The following is a 27167-nucleotide window of genomic DNA, read 5'->3' on the forward strand; positions in this document are numbered from 1 at the left end:
CTGTATTTATTTTTCCTTTGTGGACATCGTTAACACAACAGCGCCTATTTGAGCAATTTTAAATGGTGTCTTGGCCCTACATTCCCTTCTTGCCACGGGCTCGTAAACAGAGAACAAACTTTATTTAGCTGTTTCAGCTTTTCTGGAAGGGTAACTGAATTTAACCACAGCAAAGCAAGTGAAAAGGACAGGCCGATCGACGAGCGAGAGAGGGGCTCAAAGAGCGAGAGTGCTGGGGCGTGGAATGTCAAAGAGGTCTCGGAATTCAGCCTCCGCGGCAGACGGCTGGCATTTCAGGGCGTGATCTCTGAATCTAGGAAAGTTTGAGCAACCCGGTGCTGGGAGGAGTTGGTAAGGATGGAGAAAGGCCCCAACCCTCTGGGGGTGGGGGCGTGGTTAGTTTTCAGTAATAGGTGTCGGGAAGAGAGGAAATGAGGCCCGCCGACTGCGCTAGCCGTAAAGATGCTCTTGGCAAATTTTCACAAAAAGACAGTGTTTCTTAAAGAGCACGATCTTGTTAGCATAGAAACCGTACTCCCAATTTTCAATCTTTTCTCTGCAGATTATCTCCGACCCGCAGAAGGACCCCTGGACAACCTCTAAAATTACTAAAGTCTTAACATTCAACGTGAGAAACTACAAGTCCCAGGATGTAGTGCGGCCGCGGAGAAACAGTGGCCTTCAGAGAAACTACAAATCCCAGGATGCAGTGCTGCCTCGGACATCCACCCCCCCCCCCAGCCCCCCCGAGCACCTCTTTGAGAATGATGTCCCGGTAAAAATAGTATCAGAGTCGGTGCTGCATGCTGGGAAGCAGAAGACCCAGAACTGGATTGGTTGGGATTTGCAAATGACCGCGGTCCTCCGAGGTTGGCCAGTGGTACTGGAGGAGAAGGGAGGGGGGCGCTGCGCACTTCCTGTAGACGGAAGCGGGTAACAGACGGCGTCCCCGCCTCACCAGGTACCAATCTCCCGCGCGTCGGAGAAAGCATCCGTGACCCGGCGGAAGTGATTCCTTTAACTGCCCCGGAACCCACGGCGGCAGGCAGCTGGGGTGGGGGGGTGGCCCTGGAGTAGGGGCTGTGGCGGTGCGCGGGGACCCGGCGCGGTGGCTGTCGTGGCTGCAGGACTGACGAGTGAGTCTCGGGCTGGGGTGGGAACGGAACTCCGGATCCGCGTGGGAGACAAGGCAGGCTCGTACTGGGCGCGCTCGCGATCCACCCCTTCCCATTTGGGCGGGGAAGGAACGGAAGCTCTTAACCTCCCCGGGCCTTCTCAGCTCCTGCTTTGGGGGAGGGGAGAAGAGGGCGGCGGGACCTTTCTAGGCGCTGCTTGGTGGGCTCGGGAGAGGGCGAAAGGAGGGGCGGCGGCCAGCGAGTCTGGGCCTTCCCGGGGCTGAGCGCCGGGAGGGTGGAGTTAGGAGCATGGCAGCCCAGTCGCTCTTCCTTTCTGCTTTCCCCGTGTGCACTCAGATGCGTCCTTTTTTTGGAGTCGGTCCCCAGTCAGAGGAGTGACTCTCACAGTCGCAGCCCTCTTTTTCCAGCGGCAGGACCCCGGGACGTTTACCTTCTGGGCAACTTGTCGGACGATCTGTGCCCGACGTGATAGTTTGGGACTGTCGTGCATCTGCTTTCCAGTTTTGTCTGAAAGGTATCTAGTACAGTGGCCGTTAAGTTTATCTTATGGAACTGAAATCTCTTTCGTAAGATACAGTTGTAAAGTTCATGCCATTCGTGCGAGCATTTCTACTTTGCATTTTACTTTTTCAGGTTTGTGTAGAAAACAACCGAAATCCTTTAGTTTGAGTTTTAAAATCCTTTTTTTTTCAAACTGCTAAATCGCTTTTTGATCCTCAAATAGTTGTTTCCTTTTCTGTTTAGTAGACTAAGATGATAAACGAGATGATCTCGTTTACATTATATTTGTAATTCATGATGTTGAAAGATTACAGTTCACACATGGATTCATTCATTCTGGAAACAAAATGGTAAGGAAACAGCTCTGAGCCCTCTCATGGTGGATATTTATTTATTGCCAGTGGTGATCTTGCGTTCATGTTTAATTTTTAATGGCTATTATTTTTTTCCCTAAGTATGAAATTAAACTAGTAACTACCATTTCAAAATATATACTTTTTATAAGTATGTTTATTTCACCTTGTAGATGCCAGTTTCATTACCTTTATAATAATTCTGTAACGTAATTAGACAGTAGCAGAAGTTATAGTGAGCCTTGTATATCAAGCTCTAAAGTAACATTTGAGTGTACCTTATAAAGTGCTTTTTGGGTGTTTGTTTTTTTTAATACAGATTTTTCAGTACTATTAAGTAATCTGGAAGCTTTTTGCATTTATACTGATAAGTGTACATGGATTTTAGTTGTTAATAAGGATTTACTCTTCCATTATTAAGTAAGATCAGGAAAAGCCCATGGAGTGATGCCTGAAATTTCAAGCCTTGGTGACTAAGATAATAATAGTACCATTCACTCAAGAAATACTTGTTGAGCACCTGCTATGTGCTAGCTATTTTACCAGGCCTGCCTTCATGGAGCTTGAGGAAAGAGAGGAGATGCAATAAGTATATATATATAAGCAAATATAGTTTCAAGTGGTGATAAATGTGAAGAAATTAGGTCAAGATTAGAGTTATGTCGAGTCAAATTAGGTGATTAGGGTAGGGGTGTCTAATTTTGATAGGGGAGTGAACAAGGAAGACCTGCCTCTCTCAGGGAATATGGAAGAGCTTTTAAGATAACAGTAACTATAAATATAATGTATATGTATAAATCTAAAGACTTTAAGAAACGAATGAACTTAACCTATTATGATACTAAAATGGCCAATATACAGTATAGGTGGAGCATAGTTAAATAAGAATGATGAGAAATAAAATAGAGTACTTAGCTAAGTCTGAATAATTACAACTTTATAGTCCTTTTTCTGTTTGTAATGAGAGGGCATTAGAGGATTTTGTGCAGGGGAATGATACCTGATTTCTGTTCTTGATGACTAGTTACTAGGTGGCAAATAGACCAGTTGGAGGAAAGTAAGGAAACGAGTTCCTATGGAGGCTTGTAGTAGTCCATTGAGAAGTGGTAGCTTGAACTAGAGATGTAAGGTAAAAGTTTGTGAGGAATGGTGTGATCTGGAATATAATTAAAGATGGAGCCAGGTAGGTCTTGCCTTCACCCCAGGACAGAAAAAAAATTGAGAAATCAACTGTTTTGCCTGAGCATCTGGGTGAACAGTAGTTCCATTTACTGAAATATGGAACACAGGAGGATACACTGATTTCTGAGGAATAAATTGAGAGTTTTGTATAGGAATAAATGAGGACTTTCATAATTATTATCAAATAGGCAAGTAGGCAAGTTGGAGATCCACAACTGTTGCTCAGGGGTAAAGTCAAGCTAGGAGGGAAGATTATCTGGGGTTTTTTTTTTTTTTTTTTAAGATTTTATTTATTCATTTGAGAGAGAGCACAGGCAGAGGGAGAGGGAGAAGCAGACTCCCCACTGAGCAGGGAGCCCATTTTGGGGCTCAGTCCCAAGACACGGAGATCATGACCTGAGTTGAAGGCAGACACTTAACCATGTGAGCCAGCCAGGTGCCCCTGGGGGTCATTTTTAATGGGTAATATTTAAGCCTGTGGACTAGAGGACATCAAGTGGAGAGGATTAATGGAGAAGAGGGCAGATGACTGGGAGCAGCAAGCAGGGATGGAAGCAGAAAAGCCAGGAGGGTATGGCATCTGTAATACTAAGGGAAGAAGCTGTTCGGGGAAGGAGGGGAGTAGTCATCTATAAAACCCAACTAAGAGTTAGATAAGGATTAAAAATTCACCATGAAAGCAAGTAAAGTAATAGAAATAAGATGAGCCCCTTGAATATACTAGTGGGCCAGAAGTCTGATCAGAGTGGGTTAAGAAGTGAATGGTAGTGATTATATAGCATTTTGATGTGCTGATGGGAATAATAACAGCCCAAAGTCCTCAGAGAGGTGTGCTTAAGTGGAAAGGTTGGCCTTGAATAGGAAGGATGGTTTTGGTTGGTTGGTTGGTTGGTTGGTTGGTTTTTAAAGATTTTTTATTTATTTGACAGACGCACAAGGAGAGAGGGAACACAGGCAGGGGAAGTGGGAGAAGGAGAAGTAGGCTTCCTGCTGAGCAGAGAGCCCGATGCAGGGCTTGATCCCAGGACCCTGGGATCATGACCTGAGCCGCATGCAGACACTTAACAACTGAACCATCCAGGCGCCCTGGAAGGATGGTTTTTTATTCATCTTTTTTTTTCTTTTTAAGGTTTTATTTATTCACTTGACCGAGATCACAAGTAGGCAGAGAGGCAGGAAGAGAGAGAGAGAGGAGGAAGCAGTTACCCCACAGAGCAGAGAGCCGGATGCGGGGCTCAATCCCAGGACCCTGAGATCATGACTCGAGTTGAAGGCAGAGGCTTAACCCACTGAGCCACCCAGGCATCCCTTTTTTATTCAACTTTTGAAACAGGAGGGTGGACAGGGTGTATGGTATATAGACGCAGGTAGGACGAAGATGGAAAAACAAGGCAATTGAAGTGATAATCTTTCTGTTTTCTTGATAAAATAAGTTGTCAGGGCAAGGAGGAGGAGAAGGTATTGGAGGTTTAGGAGAAGCTAGGATTTTTTCAAAGTAGAAAAACTAGTTTACTAGGAGGATTGTTTACTAGGATTTTATAGTATTTAGAATCTATAATTAGATATTACATAGTGGGAATATTTGTTCAAACCTTTTTAACCGAAAACAAAGGAGTTTGAAGATCATTGTCTAAGACAGAGGTTAGGTAGTTTACAGGGGTGAGGCAGACAGACTCCATGGAAGCATGTAGCAGTCTGGAGCCCTGTGCTGTTTGAGGGCAACAACTCTGTTTAATAAAGATGGGAAATTGGGAATTATAGGCATTGGTAAAGGGAGGGGGAATTTCAGATGAGTATTAACATGAAATGGTGGTGCTGGAAGGAACTTTTAGACAGTTTAGTCCATTGTGTTTGAGAGATAAACAGGAGTCTTATCACTTTAACCTATCAGGGTCTCAAGATAGAAATTTGGAGAGTAGAAATTCAGATGTGGACTTGCAGTGACACTGTGGCTTTGTGTACATGCCTTCCCCACCCCTCTCCTGATTTGGCTCATACTGTTTATTTTGCCTGGATCTCCCTCTCCTTCCGGTTCTGCTTGGTAAAAACACCTCCATCCATTGAGACTCAGATCAAAAGCTACTTTCCTTTTGTGGCTGTTCACTTAAAAGTTTCATAGTTCCAGATTTACTTCTTTAGGACTTTCCAAATCCTACTCCCAATCTATTAGTTTCTCCAAACCTAGAGAATTTGGGTCAGTTTAAATTATTAGCATAAGTATCTTTTGAAAGGTTAATGAGACAGAAAAACCACTTGAATTGATATCTAAATTTAAGAAAAATAATAAATTTCCTTAAAAATCTTACTCTAACCTTATTCTTTTAATTGAGATCTGATTAACGTATCTTGGAATGCTCAGTGTACCATTTAATTTTCCAGAAAGTTGCCTCATGCTTCTTCCCAATCATTCCTCCAGAAGCAGCAATAAGTTCACCATAAGTTCATTTTGCCTGTTCTGGAATTTCATATAAATGGAATAATGTAGTGTGTACCTTTTTTGTTTTTCCATTCAGTATAATATTTTTGGTATTCACCTATGTCTTGTGTATCAGTAGATCGTTCCTTTTTGTTGTGAATGGTATTCCTCTGCACAGATAGATCACAGCCTGTGTGTCGTCAGGCTTCTCATTTATTTTGAGTAAAACTTCTGTGTGAACATTTTTGTAAAAGGTATTTTGTGGGCAGATTATTTCTTGGATTAATACTTAGGAATCCAGTATAAGGATTTACGAAAGTCTTGTTTATCATTTGCCACTTGTAAATTGACATGAAACAGCTATAACTTACCAAAACATAAATAATCAAGAACCTTCATTCCCAGTGATCTGGAGACCATTTAACATCAGTGTAATGATTGTTGTGGTCTGTACCACCCTGTATAAAAATATTTTTGATTGATCATTTATGGCCAGTCTAAAATAGAGTTCTCAAATATCAGATCTCTGCTAATCAAGATCCCTAAAGCCGCACAGTTGATGACAGGCAGAGGGCTTGTTTTTAGAAACCAAGCCCTGCTAATGAAATATTATAATATAGTTGATTACTGAGTATTCCTAGTTGAGTCATTATTCTAGTAATAAAAACTTGATCATTTAGGACAATTAGGCCATGACTAATTGTTAACCATCAAAAACAGATCGGAAATTGTGGTCAGTGCTTTTACTTTAAAGGACCTGATAGACTCCCTTAGTAAAAGCGAAGAACTGCCCTCTTTGATGTACTGTAGACTGCCACTGAGAACAAAACTTGTTCTTCAACTTGGGTGTTTGGGAACAAGTTTTAACCCTAGGAGATTTGCGGACATTATCAAACAAACATTTTCAGATAACTGATTTAGTTCTAGGAAACAAAAAATTCCAGAAATCATGTACAGGAACACATGCTTCTTGCATTTAATTCGCAGTTTATGATAGTCGGTGCAAAATTGTGAAGACTGATGTTTTTTTAGTAACCATAATTTCATAAAATGTGACTATGTCCTCGAAGTCTTTAAAATAAAAATTGTCTTCAGAATTAGAATTCATATTGACTAAATGTTATTGTGAAAGGTAGAATACTGTCTCCTTCTTTAGTCACTCCCTCCCTTCAGTATAGCCCAAAATATTTCCATCAACTTAAATATTTCTTTCCTAGAAAGAATGCCAGCATCATGGGAAAACAAAAACATAATCAATCTTGGTAAAAAAAAACAGTGTATCATTGAATAACTTTATTCTGTTAGAAAGCTCAGAATAGTACTATCTGTGTCAGTGGCAGATAACATTATTGTATGAAGCTTCATATTGTTAACATTACCACATAATTACCTTGTATCGATTATCTTGGTCACAAAGAGAAAGGACCTCCTTGCCTTGTGGAAACATCAAGCTAGTAAGCAAGACAAAATATATCTAAAAAGAGAAACAAGCATTTACATCTAATAGTGAAAAAAACTATGAATTCCACAGTGGAGGAAAAATGGGGGAGGGTACCATTTGCTAAAAGTATTAAGACTGCTTACACAAGGGTGCCTGGGTGGCTCAGTGGGTTAAGCCGATGCCTTCGGCTCAGGTCATGATCTCAGGGTCCTGGGATCGAGCCCCGCATCGGGCTCTCTGCTCAGCAGGGAGCCCGCTTCCTCCTCTCTCTCTACCTGCCTCTCTGCCTGCTTGTGATCTCTCTCTGTCAAATAAATAAAAATCTTAAAAAAAAAAAAAAAAAACTGCTTACACAAGAACTAAATATAGGAGTATTGTTGTGTTAAAAGAGGCCAGAATGAGAATTTTAACTCCTCTTGAGAGCCATAAATCTAGTGACACTATAAGGACATTCTGGGCAGGATAGTTTGATGTCTTCTGATAAACTGGAATTACCTTCTAACTTCTGTCCATTTGTATTACTTTGTTTTCCAAATTAATCCTGGTTTTTACAGAGTTAAGAACTAATCATCAGGCTGACCATTGTTCCCTTATGAGCTGCTTGGTTCTATTACACTTCTTGTTGTTTTGTTTTGTTTTTAAGATTTTATTTATGGAGCACCTGGATGGCTCAGTTGGTTAAGTGTCTGCCTTCTACTTAGGTCACAATCCCAGGGTTGTGAGATAAAGCCCCATGGGGCTGTCTGCTCAGCAGGGAGCCTGCTTCTCCCTCTCCCTGCTGCTCAGCCTGCTTGTGCTGTCTCTCCCCCCGCCAAGCTCTCTATCAAATAAGTAAATAAATACAATCTTTAAAGAAAAAAAATTCATAATGGTCTAAAAAAAAAAAGATTTATTTAGAGAGAGAGAGCGTGCAGCTGCTCACAAGAGTGAGTTGGGGGAGGGGATGTGGGGGAGAGAGAATCCCAAGCACAGAGCCCCATGCATGGCTCGATCCCAAGATCACACCTGACAGCCACTGAAGTGCCCCCCTTTTTTAAATATTTATTTATATAAGTAATCTTTATACCAAACATGGGGCTCAAACTCACAACCCAGAGATCAAGAGTCACATGCTTTTCTAACTGAGCCAGCCAGGTGTCCCTATTTGTTTTTGTTTAAAAATCAAATTTAGGGGCGCCTGGGTGGCTCAGTGGGTTAAGCCGCTGCCTTCAGCTCGGGTCATGATCTCAGGGTCCTGGGATCAAGTCCCATATCGGGCTCTCTGCTCAGCAGGGAGCCTGCTTCCCTCTCTCTCTGCCTGCCTCTCCATCTACTTGTGATTTCTCTCTGTCAAATAAATAAATAAAATCTTTTAATAAATAAATAAATAAATAAAAATCAAATTTAGGGGGATGCCTGGGTGGCTCGTTGTGTTAACCATCTGCCTTCGGCCAGGTCCTAGGATCGAGTCCCACATCGGTAAGAAGTACCCTGCTTCTCCCTCTGACTGCTGCTCCCCCTGCTTGCACTCTGTCTCTCTCTCTCTCTCTTTCTCACAACTTAAATAAAATCTTAAAAATAAAAAAGAAATTTAGGGATACCTGGGCGGCTCATTCAAGTGTCTGCCTTTTGGCTCAGGTCATTGAGCCCCGTTGTGGGGCTCTCTGCTCAGCTGCAAGTCAGCTTCTCCCTCTTTTTCTGTCCCTCCCCCTTACTTGTGCTCGTTCACTTGCTCTCTTTCATATAAAATCTTTAAAAATAAATAAATAGGGGCGCCTGGGTGGCTCATTCATTAAGCGTCTGCCTTCGGCTCAGGTCATGATCTCGGGGTCCTCAGATGAAACCCCACATCTTGTTCCCTGCTCCATGGGAAGCCTACTTCTCCCTCTCCCACTCCCCTGCTTGTATTCCCTCTCACTGTGTCTCTCTCTGTCAAATAAATAAAAATCTTTTATAAGTAAATACATAAGTAAAATCTAATTTAAAATCATAGTTTTCAAAAAAAACAGTTTTCTAATAATTTACACTTTTTTTTTTTAAAGATTTTATTTATTTATTTACTTGACAGAGAGAGATCACAAGTAGGCAGAGAGGCAGGCAGAGAGAGAGAGAGGAGGAAGCAGGCTCCCTGCCGAGCAGAGAGCCCGATGCGGGACTCGATCCCAGGACCCTGAGATCATGACCTGAGCCGAAGGCAGCGGCTTAAGCCACTGAGCCACCCAGGCACCCAATAATTTACACTTTTAAACATGTATTTTGGTGCATTTTATGTATTCTGCAGAAAATATGACTAATAGGCAAGAAACCACTTATTTTACATAAATAACACCAAACTATACCTATCATTCTAATCTGCTTTTTATAAAAAATTAAGTTTATCCTGGTGGTAATTCCATGTTGTTACACCCATAGATTTAACTTTTTCCTTTTCACCACTCCTAGTAAATATTAATAATTATAGATACTATTTCTATATAGTTCGTTCCCTAATTGATGAACTTTTTTTAGCATATTTTCAGTTTTTCATTTGTATACTATTATAGCCCGTATCCTTCTACTTGCCTTTGCACACAAGGCTAGTGTTTTTTTAAAGTAGATACCAATAATCGCTAGCCTTCTGATGATTCTGCTGTTGCCCTCCAAAAACTGTTGTGCTGTTTATTTAGTATTTCCCTTTTTCCCTCTCCTCCAACACTTGATTCTTAACACATCTTAATGTTTTAGTTTGCATGTTCCATGATTACTGTTGGGATCAAGCATTTTTGTACAGGTCTATGAGTTATTTGCATTTTTTCTTCTATTTTTATCTATTTGGTTCTTTAATCCATAGCATACTTTTGTGAGTAATGTCAGACACCTAACCTTCTTACTTTTTCTAAGTAAATAGCCAATGTTAAAAGAAAGATAAAAAGAATAGATTTGCAGCTGTTGCTATCATCTGCTTAATAATCCAAACAAATCAATTGAAAAACTGTTAGTACTAATAAGAGAGTTCTGCAAAGATGATGGGATACAAAATCAACTTTTAATGGATTTAAAAGCTTTTTTTTAAAACACCAGCAATAATCTTTCAGAAAGTATAATGGGAAAACAGAGGGCATTCATAATAAAAACTGTAAAGTACCAAAAAGTCCACCAAACAGGAAGTGTGTAATGATAAAATGAGACTTTAGCAAAACATGAGATATTTAGCAAATATGTTTATCACACAATTATAGTGAAAATAGTGGATATTTTGGTCAGATATAAAAAGATTATTGAGACAGAATATAGTCTAGAAATTCCTTTGATAATATAGTAAATGATAATGGTAGCATTTCAAATTCAAAGGATGGACTGTTCAAAGATCTTTTCAGTGTTCATTGATACTAGATTCAAAACTGATTTCAGTGTAGCTGCTAGCCTCATCTAGAATTTCTGTTTGTTACTAAAAAATAAAAAACTCTAAAAGAGTAATGTTCATATGTAACACTGTAAAAGCAGAATAACATCCAAGGACTTTTTGTTCATGCTTTATCTTCTGCCTAGAACTATTTCCAGCTTACTGTTCAAACACTGCCTCTACATACTAATTCAAATTTCCAGACCTCAGATATAGAAGAGATCAAATGCTTACACTGAGATTTTCTAACCCCAAACTTGGATGTCTATAGGTATTCCAGATTTAATCGTATTTTAAATATTTTTAACTTCTACATAAGAATTAGGATTTACTTTTAACTGTTAATGTTAATTTACTGTTTTCTTAGTGACGGCGTGTCCCTTCTCCACCTTTGTCATATAAATGGTGAGATTGATTTACTATATTAAGAAGTCTATAGAGAAGCTGTTGCTACCCAGAGGGCTTCTAAGATGTGACTTTGCATGGTTGCTTAGCTACTGCTAGTTAAATAAACGTCCTAGATGTTTTGCTCTAGAGATTTTCCAGATAGAAACTTGGCACTCGAAGTTCTTCTAGCACTTTTTTTCCTTTTTCGTTTTTTTTTTTAGAAGAAAGATTACAAAACAGTGAACAGAAAAAAAATAATAATGACCGATGAATTTTTGTTTACTATTCTTCTTATAAAGTGACATAGTACTGTTTAAGTTTTAGATAAGTATCTAAGGATCTGTATGAGCAGCTCTTAACAGTAGTAGAAAAGTTTTAATGGGAGCCAGAATTGTTTACCATGGTAATATGGAATAATGGAAAGTGGTGTTTGCTCTAAAGCAAACCTACCTAGCTTTAAATCCTTATGCTGCCACTTAAGCTATAGAAGCTTTAAGCCAGTGGCAACCTCTTACTGTTTCTTCACCTCTAAAGTGGGAATAATAATTCCCTTGTGTAAGTGTTATTTTAAAATAATGTACGCAAGTCATGTAAGGCGATGTTTACCACTCATTAGCCCCTCAAATTGTTGGTAATGATGTAACATTGCCGCTGTTGCCCTTACCTCTTATTAGATATGGTACTTTAAATATTCCCCTCCATGCTTGGTATTCTAGACTAATAGATTTGATTCCTACTTTCATTCTGTCATTACCTGGAACAAATCGTTCAGCCCCCATATACGTTAGTGATGCTACCACTTTTAAGAGGAGGGATTACACAGTTTATCTCCAGGTTTCTTTCCTGCTCTAAAATGTTATGGTTCATTTTCTTGGCCCTTTCTTTAAAGCTAGAATAAAATTCTGGTTAGGGATTTCTCACAAAACAGGATCTTTTCCTGTTAATAACATAAATATATTGGTTTAAGTGAAATGCTCCTTGAAGAAATGATATGAAAATTAAAATTACTCAACATGAGCCCTTTTCCTTTAGCATTCATCTTATTTTGTAAGATTTAAGATTTCTCGGGATACCTGGGTGGTTCATTAAGTTAAGCATCTACCTTTAGCTCATGATTTCAGGGTCCTGGTATTGAGCCCCACACTGGGCTCCCTGCTCAGTGGGGAGTCTTCTACACCCTCTTCCTCTGATCCTCCTCCCCGCTTGTGCTCTCTGTCTCAAATAAATAAAAACTTTTGAAATTTCTTAAAATAGTAAAGATTTGCTACCACTTCGCTGTTAAATTTCAGAACTTTGATAACCTTTTGCATCAAGGATGGCCCAGTAAAATGCATTATAAATGCCACACTTTTTTTTATAAGACAAGGACAAGCCCTTTTATGAAGGCTACATCATGTCCTTGGATTTATCATATTGTCATTCATTCAGCAAATATGTGCTTTAGTTTCCACTACTATCTAGTAGATATAAATATACAAAGAGATGATTAAGGCCAGCAGTCTCCTTCAAGTTCAGTTCAACTCTTAAGGAACAACATCTGTATTTTTAAATAATTTTCACAATAGTTAAGGGGGGAAAAAAACAAATCTATGTTTAGACTACTACTCTGAAGGTGATCATCTTTTCTCAGATGTTCAGAAACTTGATACTGTTCCATATTAATGGTGGCTGGGAAACTCTTACATAGCAGAGTCCTTGAATTTGTAATACCAAGGACGTTAAATAGTAATGGGTGAAAACATATTACTCCAGAATTAATCTTAAAATAGTGCTGTTATATTTTCAGGAAACTACCAAAGTTCCTGTGGAAGTAAAGTAGAATTTCATAAGAACATAATGGGTAAGTTATATAAAGTAATTTTATATTTCAACTAGTAGAAGCTGGGTTTTTTTCCTCAAAGATAGACCTTTTACATTGGTGAATGCAAGTAAAAAAATGATCAGACTAGATTAAAATTAGTTAAATCCACAGCATTTGTTTACCAGAGGTATACCTCAGCAATACTGTGGGTTTGATTCCAGGCCACAGCAATAAAGCAAGTCAAATGAATTTTTTGGTTTCCTGTTTGTAAAAATTAAGTTTATATTGTGCTATAGTCTAGTAGCATTATGTGTAAAAATAGATATATAGTACCTTAATTAAATTTTTATTTAAATTTATTTTTTATTTATTTTATTTAACTTTATTGCCAAAAAATGCTAATCATCTGAGCTTTTAATGAGTCATCACTGATCACAGATCACCATAACAAAAACAATAATGAAAAGTTTGAAGTATTGCCAGAATTACAAAAACATGACACAGACACAAAGTGAGAGGTGCTATTGGAAAATGGCACCAGCAGACTTGTTCAGTGCAGGGTAGCCACATACCTTCAGTTTGTAAAAAGTGCAAACACACAATAAAACAAAGCACAGTAAAGGTATGCCTGTATTTATTTTTGAAAGGCAGATAAATAATATTTTGTGCCAAGTATAATTTGTGATTCCTAGTAAGTAATAGCAACTTAAATTAGAAACTTTCCCAACAAACATAAAAAGTGCTTTAAATTCTTGCAAAAAATGCAAGAATTATAAATTTAATTGAAAATTGTTTTTATTTTCTAAGAGATGGGCAAAACCTGCTAAATATTTGTATGCTTGAGTAGTCTATAATTTACAAGTTACTTGCATCCTTATGAGTCTCCCAGCTTTTTATTATGAAAAATTGCAGAAATGATACACTATGTAGCCTTCGGTGATTGCTAATGCTTTGCCACATTTGCTTTCCTTGTGTGTGTTATATTTATATACCCATATACACACACATGCGTATTTTTCTGTACCATTTCACTTCACACCTAAATACTGGGGTAGGCTTCTCATAATTAGGTCCACATTCAGAATTTCCCAGTTGTGTCAGTAGTGTTCTTTATAGCAAGTATGTTATAGACATACCTTGTTTTATTGTGCTTCGTATTGCGTTTTGCAGATACTGCGTGTTGGGTTTTTTGGGGTTTTTTTTTTTTACAAATTGAAGATTTGTGGCCACCCTGTGTGGACCACATCTGTTGGTCCCATTTTTCCAACAGCAGTTGCTCATTTCATATCTCTCACATTTTGGTAATTCTCACAATATTTCACTTTTTCACTATTAATTATATTTGTTATGATGCTCAGTGATCTTTGATATTATTATGGTAGTTGTTGTGACATCCCGTGAACTGTGCCCACAGAGATGGGGAACTTAATCAATACATGCTGTATGTGTTCTCACTGCTGCACCAGCCAGGTCTTCCTTTATCTCTTCAGACCACCCTATTCCCTAAGACAGGAAAATTGAAATTAGGTTAATTAATAAATTAGTAGGCTAATTAATGATCTTTAAGTATTCAAGTGAAATACTTCTCTCACTTTCAGTCAAAAGCAAGAGATGGTTAAACTTAGTGAGGAAAGCATGTCAGAAGCTGAGACAGGCTGAAAGCTATGCCCTTTGTGCCAAACAGTTGGCCAGGGTGTGAATGCAAAAGAAAGGTTCTTGAAGGAAATAAAAAGTGCTACTCTGGTGGACAGGTGAATAATAAAAAAGTAAAACAGAGTTATCACTGATGGAGAAAGTCTGAGTGGTCTGTATAGAAGATCAAAGCAGCCACAACAGTTCCTTAAACCAAAGCCTAATCAATAGCAAGGCCCTGACTCTTCAATTCTGTGGAGGCTGAGAGAGGTTGAGGAAGCTGTAAAAGAAAAGTCTGAAGCTAGCAAAAGCTGTCTCTGTGACATAAAACTGAAAGTAAAGCAGCAAGTGCTGATGCCGAATCTACAGCAAGTTTCCCAAATCCAGCTAAGGTAATTAATGAGGATGGCTACGCTAAACAGCAGATCTTCAATGGAGGTGGAACACCTCGTATTGGAAAAAGATGCCATCTGGAACTTTCACAGCTAGAGAGAAAATTCAGTCCCTGGCTTCACATCTTCAAAGGACAGGCTGACTCTTGTCAGGGACTAATGCAGCTGGTGATTTTCAGTAGAAGCCAGTGCTCACTGACCTTTCCAAAAATTCTAGAGCCCAGAATTATGTTAAATCTACTCTGCCTGTGCTTCATAAATGGAACAACAAAGCCTGGATGATAGCACATCTGTTTACAGCATGGTTTACTGAATATTTTAAGCCTACTCTTATTACTTAAGCAATCTATCTCGTAAGGTATAGCTGCCACAGTTGGTGATTCTTCTGCTGCATCTGGGCAAAGTAAACTGAAAACCTGGAAAAGATTCATCCGTTCTAGATGCCATTAAGAATACATGTGAACCTGGGGTGCCTGGATGGCTCAGTCCTTAAGCTTCTGCCTTCAGCTCAGGTCATTTCTGGGATCGAGCCATGAGGCTCCCTGCTGGGCAGGGAACCTGCTTCTCCCTCTCCCACTCCCCCTGCCTGCGTTCCTTCTCTCACTGTATCTCTGTCAAATAAATAAAAATAAAATCTTAAAAAAAAAAGAATACATATGATTCATGGAAAGAGGTCAACATATCAACAAGATTGTGGAAGGAGTTGATTCCAGCCCTCATGGATGACTTTGAGGGGTTCAGGACTTCAGTGTAAGAAGTAAATGCAGGTGTGGTAGAAACAGCAACACCTAGAATCAGGAGTGGAACCTGAAGATGTGAGTGAATTGCTGCAGTTTCATGGTCAAACTTGAATGGATGAGTTGCATCGAATGGAAGAGCAAAGGAGGTGGTTTCTTGAGATGGAATCTACTCCTAGTAAAGATGCTGTGATGACTGTTGAAATGACAACAAAGTAATTAGGATATTAACTTAGTCGATAAAGCAATGGCAGGGTCTGAGAGGATTTACTCTGATTTTGAAAGAGGTTCTGTGGATCAAATGCTGTCAAACAGCATCACATGCGACAGAGAAATCGTTCCTAAAAGAGTTAATCAATGCAGCAGACTTCTCTTTTGTCTTGTTTTAAGAAATTGCCACAGTCACCCTAGCCTTCTGCAACCACAACCCTGATCATTCAGTGACCATCAACATTAAGGCAGGACCCTCCACTGGCAAAAAGGTTACTACTCACTGAAAACTCAGACAGTGGTTAGCATTTTTTAGCAATAAAGAGTTTTTTTTTACGATTAGATTTATTTTTTGACAATAAAAGATCACAAGTAGGCAGAGAGAGAAGAGGAAGCCGACTCCCTACTGAGGAGAGCGCCTGATGCAAGGCTTGATCCTAGGATGCTGATCCTAGGACCCTGGGATTATGACCTGAGCAGAAGGCAGAGTCTTTAACCCACTGAGCCACCCAGGCGCCCCAGCAATAAAGTATTTTTAAATTAAGGTATAAACATTTTTGTTTTAGACATAATGATACTGCAAACTTAATAGACTATATTATGCTGTAAACATAACATTTTTATATCCACTGGGAAACTGGAAAATTCATTTGACACACCTTTGAGTTAGTTGCTTTATTATGTGGTCTAGAACTGAGTATCTCCAAGGTATCCCTGTGTTTTATATCCAGGATCCAATCAAGGATCACTTACTGTGTTAATTTGTTTCTTTAGTCTCTTTTAAGTAGTTCCCTACTTTGGGGGACATGAGGAGTGAAGTCTTTCATGACACTTTTTAAAATTTAGATTTATCTGAATGTTTACTCCTGATTAGATTCAGATTAGACATTTTGGGCAGCAGTAGTACATAAATGATTTTTATATTTGTTAATCTTAATTTGAGTGATTTTTAAATTAACTATTAACATGAATAAATAAATGGATCTTTGTAGCTTGAATACTTTATCCTCTGTACTTCTTTTGTTATTCTAAAAATCCTAAATTTTTAGAATAAGCCTGAAGATACTTTCTTTCAGATATTTGTAATCATAAAAATTAAAATTTTCTGTGTAAGTTATAGGTGTTAGAAAGCTCTTAAAAGGATATACAAAAAATACATATTCCCAAAAAAGTTATATTGAGCTAGCTACTGTGGCTGAAGCTAGTGTGGTGGCAGTGAGGGTAGCTGGCAGTAGAGTTAACATCTACATTATCTCCTCACCTCTACTTTGAATTTCAAAGACTGGTATTTGTCTGTATTCCTTACTTCAGTCATGTAATCATTTAAAATCAGCAATAAAAGCTTTTGATCATTATTTTTATGGATCAAGAGTAAAGATTCTGATTAAAGAGAAGCCCTAACTAAGAATTAGCAGCTTTGTCAGAGAAGTTGAAATCATATGACATACAAACATTCTTTCACAAATGTACATAATACATCTTATGTTAAACATGAGTATTCCCCATGATTTAAAGTTTTACTATTTGAAAATTTGTTTAAGCTTTCAAATTTGGACATGTTGCTATGTTCACAAAAAAAAAAAAAAAAAAAAAATGTTAATACTTCCTTGAAGAATACTGGTAAATTTTTATCCAAAGTAACATCCTTGAATGTAATTTATTCTGACATTGGAATGTGTTCAGGTAATAATAAAACAAAGAGTTAAAAAATCTTAAAATCTTGGTAGATATTACCATCCAGAAATGTTTCTCTTTTGAGTTAGTCAAATACTAACCTTGGTAAACCTATTTATTTTTAATTTTGTGATTGAAAAATCATTTACTTTAGATGGAGAAGAGAAAACCTATGGTGGGTGTGAAGGCCCTGATGCCATGTATGTCAAATTGATATCTTCGGATGGTCATGAATTTATTGTAAAAAGAGAACATGCACTAACATCCGGAACAATAAAAGCCATGTTGAGTGGCCCAGGTAGGTACATTCCTTTATTTTCTGTTAATAAATCTTCACTATTAATGTGTTTTTACTTGAATTAAGTGACTCATAACATTAAATGAGACAATAACTGTTCTGACATTATTGCATGATTATGTTGCTTTGGAAAAATTTATTTCTGCCAGTTCCTGTTTTCAGGAACTCAGGAACCCCTCCTAGGAAGGGCTCTTTTCCCTACCTTAGTTACCATCGTTAATCTCCTCACCACAGAAGGACACTTGGTGATTTATGCTCATAATTACATATACAGTTTATTTTTTTAGAAGTTACCACTTCCCAAACATCTATTCTTAACATTCTCTTTCTTTCTTTCTTTCTTTCTTCCTTTAAGATAATTTTTTTTTTACCTCAAAGAAAATTTTTTTTTGAGGCTTGGAATTTTCTAGAGCATGAACAATACTGTGTTCAACTTTTGAAGGAACTACCAAAATGCACAGTAGATGCACCATCTTACATTCCTACCACCATTGTATGAGTATTCTAGTTTCTCCACATTTTCACTGACATTTATGTTCCTGTTTTTTTATTCTAGCCATCCAAACAGGTGTGAAGTGGTTTCTCCTGTTTTTTATTTTTGGGTTTTTTCCTTAAGATTTTTATTTATTTATTTATTTATTTGACAGAGGGAGAGAGATTACAAGTAGGCAAAGAGGCAGACAGAGGGGGAGGAGGGCAAAGCAGGCACCCTGCTAAACAGAGAGCCTGATGCAGGGCTTGATCCCAGGACCCTGGCTTAAGCCACTGAGCAGAGCAGAGGTTTAACCCACTGAGCCACCCAGGCACCCCTCTCCTAGTATTTTGTTTCAAGATTGATTTATTTAAGAGAGAGCATGAGCAAGGGAAGGGGCAGAGGGAAAGGAAGAGAGAGAATCTTAAGCAGGCTCCCCACTATGCATGGAGCCCAATGCAGGGCTCAGTCTCAAGACCCTGAGATCATGACCTGAGCGGAAACCAAGAGTCAGATGCCTAACTGACTGAACCTTCCAGGCACTCTTCATTGTATTTTGGATTAACATTTCCCTAAGGACTTATTAGGGAAATGCTGAACATTGCTTCTGGTGTTTGCTATATATTTGCGTATCATCTTTGGAGAAATGTTTATTCAAATCTGTTAAATATTTTTCAGTTCTGTTGTGAGTCTTTTTGTTACTGAGTCATAGAGTTTTTCATAAATTCTGGACCCTAACCCCTTATTAGATATCATTTACAAATATTTTCTTATAACAGTTCTATGATTTTATTTATTTTTAAAGATTTTACCTATTTATTTGACAGAGAGAGCACAGGCAGGGGGAGCAGCAGGCAGAGGGAGAGGGAGAAGCAGGCTCCCTGCTGAGCAAGGAGTCCTATGCTGAACTCAGTCCTAGGACCCTGGGATCATGCCATGAGCCAGAGGCAGATCTTAACCAACTGAGCCACCCAGGCCTCCACAGTTATGTGATTTAAGCTGTTAGATTTAGGTCTTTGATTTTAAGTTAATTTTTGTATATGGTGTGAGGTAATGACTCAGCCTCATTCCTTCTTACACGGGCTTCCCAGTACCATTTGTTAAAGAGACTATTCTTTCCCCCATTTAAGGGTCTTGGCACCTTATTGAAAATAAGTTAACCATAGCTATATGGATTTATTTATGGGTTCTCAACTCTCTTGCATTGAGAGTCCTTTTTTTTCTTTTCTTTTTTTTTTTTTTTTTAAGTAATCTCTACACTTAGTGTGGGGCTTGAACTCAAAACCCTGACATCAAGAGTTGCATGCTCTACCCACTGAGCCTATCAGGTGCCCCATTCCATTGATTTATTCTTGTGCTAATGCCACAGTATTTCCATTACTGTAGCTTTGGAGTAAGCTGTGAAATGGGGAAGTGTGAGGCCTCTAATTTTATCTTACTTTTTTAAGATTGTTTTGGCTATTTGAGGTCCCTTGTTTGTATTGGGGTTTTTTGTTTGTTTTGTTTTTTGTTTGTTTGTTTGTTTTTAGTTTTGATTTAAATTCCAGTTAGTTACTGTACAGCATGATACTAGTTTCAGGTGTACAATACAGTGATTCAGCACTTCTATACAACACCTAGTGCTCATCACAAGTACATGCCTTAGTTCCCATCACCTGTTTAACCCATCCTCCCACCCACCTCCCTTCTAGTCACCATCAGTTTGTTCTCTGAAGTTAGGAGCCTGTTTCTTGCTTTGCCTCTCTACTTTTCCCCCCCTTTGCTCGTTTGGTTTTTTTCTTAAATTCCATACAAGAGTGAAATAGTATGGTATTTTCTTTAACTTATTTTGCTTAGCATAATACTCTAACTTCATCTGTGTTGTTGCAAATGACAGGATTTAATTTTTTTATGGCTGAGTAATAGTCCAGTTTGTGTGTGTGTGTGTGTGTGTGTGTGTGTGTGTGTGTACACATACACAAATACACACCACATACCACATCTTTATCCATTTATTAGTTAGTGGATACTTGGACTCTTTCCATAGTTTGGCTATGGTAAATAATGCTGCTATAAATATTGGGATGCATGTATCCCTTTGAATTGGTATTTTTATATTCTTTGGGTAAAAACATAGTAGTGCAATTGCTGATCATAAGGTAGTTCTATTTTTAACTTTTTGAGGAACCTCCATACTGTTTTCCAGAATGACTGTACCAGTCTGCATTCCCACCAACAGTGCAAAAAGAGTCCCCTTTTTCCAAATTCTTGCCAACACCTCTTGTTTATTATGTTGTTGACTTTAGCCATTCTTTTTTTTTATTTTTTTAGATTTTTTTTTTTTTTTTAGGGAGAGAGGGAGCATGTGAGCACAAATAAACAGAACGGCAGGCAGAGGTAGAGGGAAAAGCAAGCTCCCCGCTGAGCAGAGAGCCCAATGGGGGCTTGATCTCAGGACCCTAAGATCATGACCTGAGCTGAAGGCAGATGCTTAACTGACTGAACCACCCAGAATTTAGCCATTCTGACAGATGTGATACTTCATTGTAGTTTTTATTTGCATTTCCCTTATAATGAGGGATATTGAGTATCTTTTCATGTGTCTGTTGGCCATCTGTGTCTTTTTTTTTTTTTTTTTTTAAGATTTGTATTTATTTATTTGACAGAGAGAGATCACAAGTAGGCAGGGAAGCAGGCTCCCCACAGAGCAGAGAGCTCCACAGAGCTCCCCCAACTCAGGGCTTGATCCAGAACCCTGGTATCATGACCTGAGCCAAAGGCAGAGGCTTAACCCACTGAGCCACCCAGATGCCCCCATCTGTGTCTTCTTTGGGAAAATGTGTATTCATGTCTTCTGTCCGTTTTTTAATTAGATTATTCAGTTTTTCGGGTGTTGAGTTTTATAAGTCCTTTATATATTTTGGTTATTCACCTTTGTCAGGTATGTCATTTATAAGTATCTTCTATTCCATATGTTGCCTTTTAGTTTTGTTGGTTGTTTTTATTTGAGGTCACTTGTAATTCCTTGTCTGTATTTTTTTACTATGGAGATTTTAAAACACACACAAAAGTAGAGTAGTATAATACATTTCCATGTACCCATCATCCACCTTCAATTTTATCAATGTTTTGCCAATCTTATTTTCATCTGTTACCATATTTCTATGAGTATTTCAGGCTGATTATTCCCTGCTAGTGTCATTTGACTTGCAAAATCTATGAAAGTTCCCCAGGACTCTCCCTTTTTTTCAGACCATGAATTTTATGGTGAAACGCAGTTATTTGTAAAATGTCCACATCTAAATTAGATTTAATATTTCATCTTGTAAGTTTATAATTACAACTCTAGAGGCTTGATTAGAATCCAGTTAATTTTTCTAGGCAAGAATACTTTATAGGTGGTACCACTCTATTCCTGTTGTCTCAATCTTTTAGTGATGTTGAGATTGATAAGTGAGTTCCAGGGTTAGCAGGCTGATTGATCTATGAACAATCTGTGGTCAGATTTCCATATAATGCTTTTAGTGTTCATTGTAATTATTGCTGAGATTTACTTCATTTGGAATTACAAAACAGTGCTTTTCTAATTCTTAAAATTTCTTCTGCATTTATTAGTTAGAATTCTTATTATAAAGAACTATCTGGTTATCCTGAAATATAACTCTGAAGAGCAAAGAAAAAATAAATGCTTTTTTTTCCCTTTACATATAATTTTTCAGTGTAATGAAATGATTCTTCAGCATCCTGTAGTAGCAAAGAGTATTTTGGGTTTTGTTTGGATTTTTTTGTGTATCATTTTCAACTTGTGACTTTTTATTATTTGATGCTTTTTAATCTAGTGCAGTCTTTCTCACTGGTGCTCAAATTGTACCATTTGTTCCATTTTTATGCCAGAAGGAGCTACATCAGGTTGGTCTCATGTCCTTTTGACATGGCTCTGGTAGTCTTGGATAGCTGTACTACTTTCTGTAATAACAAGATTTCTCAGGTTCATTTTTTCTTGTTGTCTTTTTATTTTTTTTTAAGATTTTATTTATTTGACACAGAGAAAGAATACAAGCAGGTGGAGCAGCAGGCAGAGGGAGAGGAAAAAGCAGGCTCTCCATGGACCAGGGAGCCTGACATGGGGCTTGATCCCAGAACTCTGGGATCATGACCTGAGCCAAAGGCAGCTACTAAATGGTCTGAGCCACCCAGACACCCCTTTCAAGCTCATTTGATAGATTATTCTCTAATCCTGGGGCACCTGAGTGGCTCAGTGGGTTAAAGCCTCTGCCTTTGGCTTGGGTCGTGATCCCAGGGTCCTGGGATCGAGCCCCGAATCGGGCTCTCTGCTCAGCAGGGAACCTGCTTCCCTTCTTCTCTCTCTGCCTGTCTCTCTGCCTACCTGTGATCTCTGTCTGTCAAATGAATAAATAAAATCTTTTTTAAAAAAAATTATTCCCTAATCATGAAAACAGACATTTTTTCAAAGAGCTGTTTTCTTATAGTGGAAAATAGTACTTAGGAACGCCAGTTTGGTTGCTACCAGTACTCATTGTTCATAGGTTGAATTACTTTTGGACTTCTATACTGGATAGAGCTTGGATGTACTTAGAAAACCAAGGTCATGGAAGTTAATAAATTTTAGTTAATAATAAAATTAAAAGATATTTGCTTTTTGTAAGCTTGATCTCCTTTAGTTTATCTGCAGCCCAAAACTAATGCTTACATCAAAAGGAATGAAGTACTAATACATGCAACCTTCAAAATATGATAAGTGAAAGGAGCCAGATATAAAAAGTTGCATTTATATGATTCCATTTGTATAAAATATCCAGAATAAATCCATAGAGACAGAAAGATTGGCATTTGCCAGAGGCTGGGGATGGGAAAATGGACAGGAACTGCTTAAAGTGTATAGGCTTTTATGTTGGGATGATGAGAATGTTTTGGAACTGCATAGCAGTGGTGGTTGCACAGTATCATGAATGTACATTGAATTGTATACTCTAAAATGGTTAATTTTATGTTATATGATTTTTACCCCAAAAAACCCTAATGTTTATTTAATATCAAAACTTACTGGGCACCTGAATGGCTCAGTCAGTTAAGCGTCTACCTTCGGTTCAGGTCATAATCTCAGGGTCCTGAGATCAAGAGCCCACATCAGGTTCTCTGCTCAGTGGCAAGCCTGCTTCTCCCTCTCCCTCTGAGATCTCTTTCTTCCTCAAATAAATTTTAAAAATAAATAAATAAATAAAAGCTTACTGTTTGTTGGTAATATTTCATGCAAGAAAGAGAGTTTTAGTCATTGACAAACCAAAATTTACCTCATTGCTATGAATTAATTCTTCATTCAGTCCTGCTCTCCTTTCTTCCCACCCCACCCCCAACCAGTAGACCATTATTAGAAAACTTAAAAAAAAAAACTACATTCTTAACATTTTTCCCTTTTATATTGACTATACAATGCTAGTCCTAGACTGCTAAGAACCTGTTTTCTTCCTATAAATGCTAAATACTATAATCTCTATATAGCTAAAGAAATTTTGAGATCATTAAAAAAGTTTATAAAGTGTTACTAAAACAAAGGGAAGTAGCTTATGAGGAGCTCTCACTAACATAATCAAAATTTTGAAAACTAAAAGGGGACACAGTAGGTTTGCTTTCTTAAGAAAATGCTTTTAGGGGCACCTGGGTGGCTCAGTGGGTTAAGCCTCTGCCTTCCGTTCAGATCATGATCCCAGGGTCCTGGGATCGAGCCCCGAGTCGGGGCTCTGCTCAGCAGGGAACCTGCTTCCCCCTCTCTTTCTATCTGTCTCTCTGCCTACTTGCGATCTCTGTCTGTCAAATAAATAAATAAAATCTTTTATAAATGCTTTTAAATAGTATTATATTTATTATCTATTTTTACCTGGCAACTCCATATAGCACAGGGCTCCTAATGATCCATAAAGATTTGATTCCTTAAACTGAATCTTCTAAAAGATTTGTCTTTTTTTGTATCCTGTTCACCCTCACTTAATCATGCCACCATGATTCTTAGGAAAAGCTAAAGTGTCCAAAGTCCTGGAAGAAAATTAGAATTTTAAAATTCAGTCTTGATTAATCTCATTTGCAATCTTAATAAATTTTTTTTATATTTATACTCAAATCAATTATGTCTTCCTTTTGATGCTAGTTGGGTTCATTCTTTTCACATTGTATTAGTTTACTAAGACTGCTGTAACAAAGTACCTTGGACAGAGTGATTTAAACAATAGAAGTTTACTTTCTCATAATTCTGAAGGGTAGGAATTTGAGATCAGGGTATCGGTAGGGTTTCTTCTGAGGTCTCTCTTCCTTGCTCTGATGGCTGACTTCTCCCTGTGTTCTTCACATTTTCTTCCCTCTGTGTGGCTTTGACTTAACCACCTGTTCTTAAAAGGTTACCTGTCATATTAGATTAGGGTCCATTCTAATAATCCTGTTTTTTGTCTTAATTACCTCTTCAAAGACCCCATCCATGAGTCATTAAGCAGCATCTATACTAAAACTGGAATAATATAGAGAGGATTAGTATTGCCCCTATGCAAGGATGATACACAAATTTGTGAAGCATTCCGTATTTTTAAAATGTTTTCTGAACAGAAAAAAAAGAGCAGGGAGGAGGAAGTGCCTGTCTCGAAATATGGTCACTTTTGGAAGTACTGAGAGTTAGGACTTCTCAACATGTGAATTCATTCATCCTGTAACAAACATACTCCTTTTCTTTTACAGGTCAGTTTGCTGAGAACGAAACTAATGAAGTCAATTTTAGAGAGATACCTTCACATGTGCTATCAAAAGTATGCATGTATTTTACCTACAAGGTTCGCTACACTAACAGCTCCACAGAGATTCCTGAATTCCCAATTGCACCTGAAATTGCACTGGAACTGCTGATGGCTGCGAACTTCCTAGATTGTTAAATAAAATAAATTATAATAAACTGTTAACTTTTTTCAGTATTTAATACCTGTAGTTCAGTTAGTAATTTTTTCATATATAGCATGTTGCCTGTGTGCAGTTGAACTTTAAAGTTCATTGCAAAGCAGATTATCTTCTGTTCTTTTGCATAGCAATCAGAGTTGAAATTTGTTTGCTACATCAACAAATTAAGGACATTTTCACAAATTGAGAAATAAACAAATATGCCAATTCGTAGGTGGTTTTGCCTTATCCTTTGGATGTGATTTTTAAAATTAGAGCAGTGGTGAAATAGTAAATACTGAAATTTAAGAATAAATGAACACATTCTACAGGTAAATAATGGGGCTATGTATTTTTGTGTTTTTAGTGTTTTTTTTTTTAAACCTATTCTGATCTTAAAACTGTTGTTAGCATTATTAGAGATATGCAAATAATTCATGATAAACATGTTTATAACTTAGCCAGAACATTGATTTTTATAATTGTCAAAGACATAAGAGTTGACATTTCTTATGTGTCTTTTGATAAACTGCAGTATTAAGTGTATCTTGTCTTTTTGTTTATTGCTACAATTTAAGAACTTTATTTAAAAGAGATTTTGGAAGATTACTAGGTATAGCTTTTGGAGCAATCACTTTTTGAACTGTAGCCACATGGTCAACAAGTAAACTACATGACCGATTTCATGTGCATTGTGCATTTTGGCCAATCCAAAGTACTGTATTTCACTCACTATAAAGCTTCCTTCGCAATATTCATTCTTCTTACATAGTCCCTTGTTGTGACTGCACTTTTGATTATTTAAATGTTTTAAAGGATTCATTACAGACTTTATTTACCTCTTAAAAGCTAGACTTTTCTGAACTATTCCAGTCTTCCTCCACCAACTGAAATGTTATAAAAAATTTTAAAACATTGGGAGATGCAGTGCAAATCTTATGATGCACTTTGATATAGTATATGAATTATCTTCTGTTAATTAAAATATGTCCCAATAAGTATGATACCCATAATCTGTGGGTCTTCTACTTAAATCAGACTTAGGTCATTCAGCTTTTATACTAAACACACAAGAAATTTGAAAAACTTGACAGAGCACCTCTGCTTAGGCATGGGAAAAGGAGCACTGGAGTAGCGTTTATTATTATCTCTAACTTAGTAGTTCGGTAATGCTGTCATTATAGGAGATACATAGTTAAGCCTTCAGCTTAGGTCTTTGAGACTGGTTTAATATGGACCAGTTTTTCTGGAACCTGCCAAGAACATAAGCAACCAAGATCTATAAAAGTAATTTTTCCTCATAGAAGACCTAACATTGTACTTTGCAGCTTACTGAAAGCAATTAAATATATTAATTGCATATATTTTAGTAACTTCTCAAGACATACTGGTACATATTTTAGTATAGAAGATTATCAAGTACAAGAATTATATTCTGCTACTTGCTGACAAATAATGTCAAAAACCTAAATAATAATCTTAAAGGTCAAAGTGACAACTAGAATAAAATTTAACTTTGACCAGTTTTAGTAGGTTACTTTATGTATGAGATCCAGAAGTAGCCTTAAGTTTAAAATACTGAAATAGAACTGAAAGGTTAGGAAAAACTGTATATCTTGCGGCAAATGATACTTGCATGTTAATAAAGGCTCTTGACTGAAAGGTTCGATGAACACTTGGTGTTTGATCTTTTTAACTTTAATTTTCTCGTTCTCCTGAGAATTCATGAAACTACTTGCTTCAGGACATCTTGCCATATGATTTAATAGCAAAAATTTTTATTTGGTTAAATCAAAGAGATCATTTTATATAGCATTGAAAACAGTTTTCTGACACTTGGTAATTAGTTTACTTGCCAAATTATGGGCAAATCTGCCCAGCCTTTTTTTTCTACACACAAACTATTACCACAAAATTCTGTTTTATTCAGTTAATATTTTGTTTCTATACTAAGATTACTTTATGATTTTTAGGTTGGTTATCTTTCATGTAATTATTGACAAACGACAGTCTCCTTACTTTTGAAGTCTTGATACCAAGAAATACAAATTCAGGGGCACCTGGGTGGCTCAGTGGGTTAAAGCCTCTGCCTTCGGCTCAGGTCATGGTCCCAGCGTCCTGGGATCGAGCCCTGCATCAGGCTCTCTGCTCAGCAGGGAGCCTGCTTCCTCCTCTCTCTGTCTGCCTGCCTCTCTGCCTACTTGTGATCTCTATCTGTCAAATAAATAAAATCTTAAAAAAAAAAAATACAAATTCAGCTCA

The 27167-nt window shown here is 37.7% G+C and overlaps 1 protein-coding gene across 3 annotated transcripts; it reads left to right on the plus strand.

Annotated features, from left to right (window-relative positions):
* Positions 1-936: 936 nt before the first annotated feature.
* On the plus strand, positions 937-25139 carry ELOC (elongin C). Of its 3 annotated transcripts, none has more exons than XM_082719887.1 (4): positions 937-1136; positions 12564-12617; positions 17378-17521; positions 24714-25139. In XM_082719887.1, the coding sequence occupies exons 2-4, from the start codon at positions 12614-12616 to the stop codon at positions 24902-24904; spliced, it is 339 nt and encodes a 112-aa protein (XP_082576013.1). In that variant the 5' UTR covers positions 937-1136; positions 12564-12613; the 3' UTR covers positions 24905-25139. The 3 variants fall into 3 exon arrangements, with proteins under 3 accessions (XP_082576013.1, XP_082576014.1, XP_082576015.1); XM_082719888.1 differs by having other exon boundaries at positions 1016-1136; positions 12547-12617; XM_082719889.1 differs by lacking the exon at positions 937-1136 and adding an exon at positions 1282-1650.
* Positions 25140-27167: the final 2028 nt, after the last annotated feature.

This window comes from Mustela nivalis, assembly GCF_964662115.1.
Source record: "Mustela nivalis genome assembly, chromosome: 2".
NCBI lineage: Eukaryota > Metazoa > Chordata > Mammalia > Carnivora > Mustelidae > Mustela > Mustela nivalis.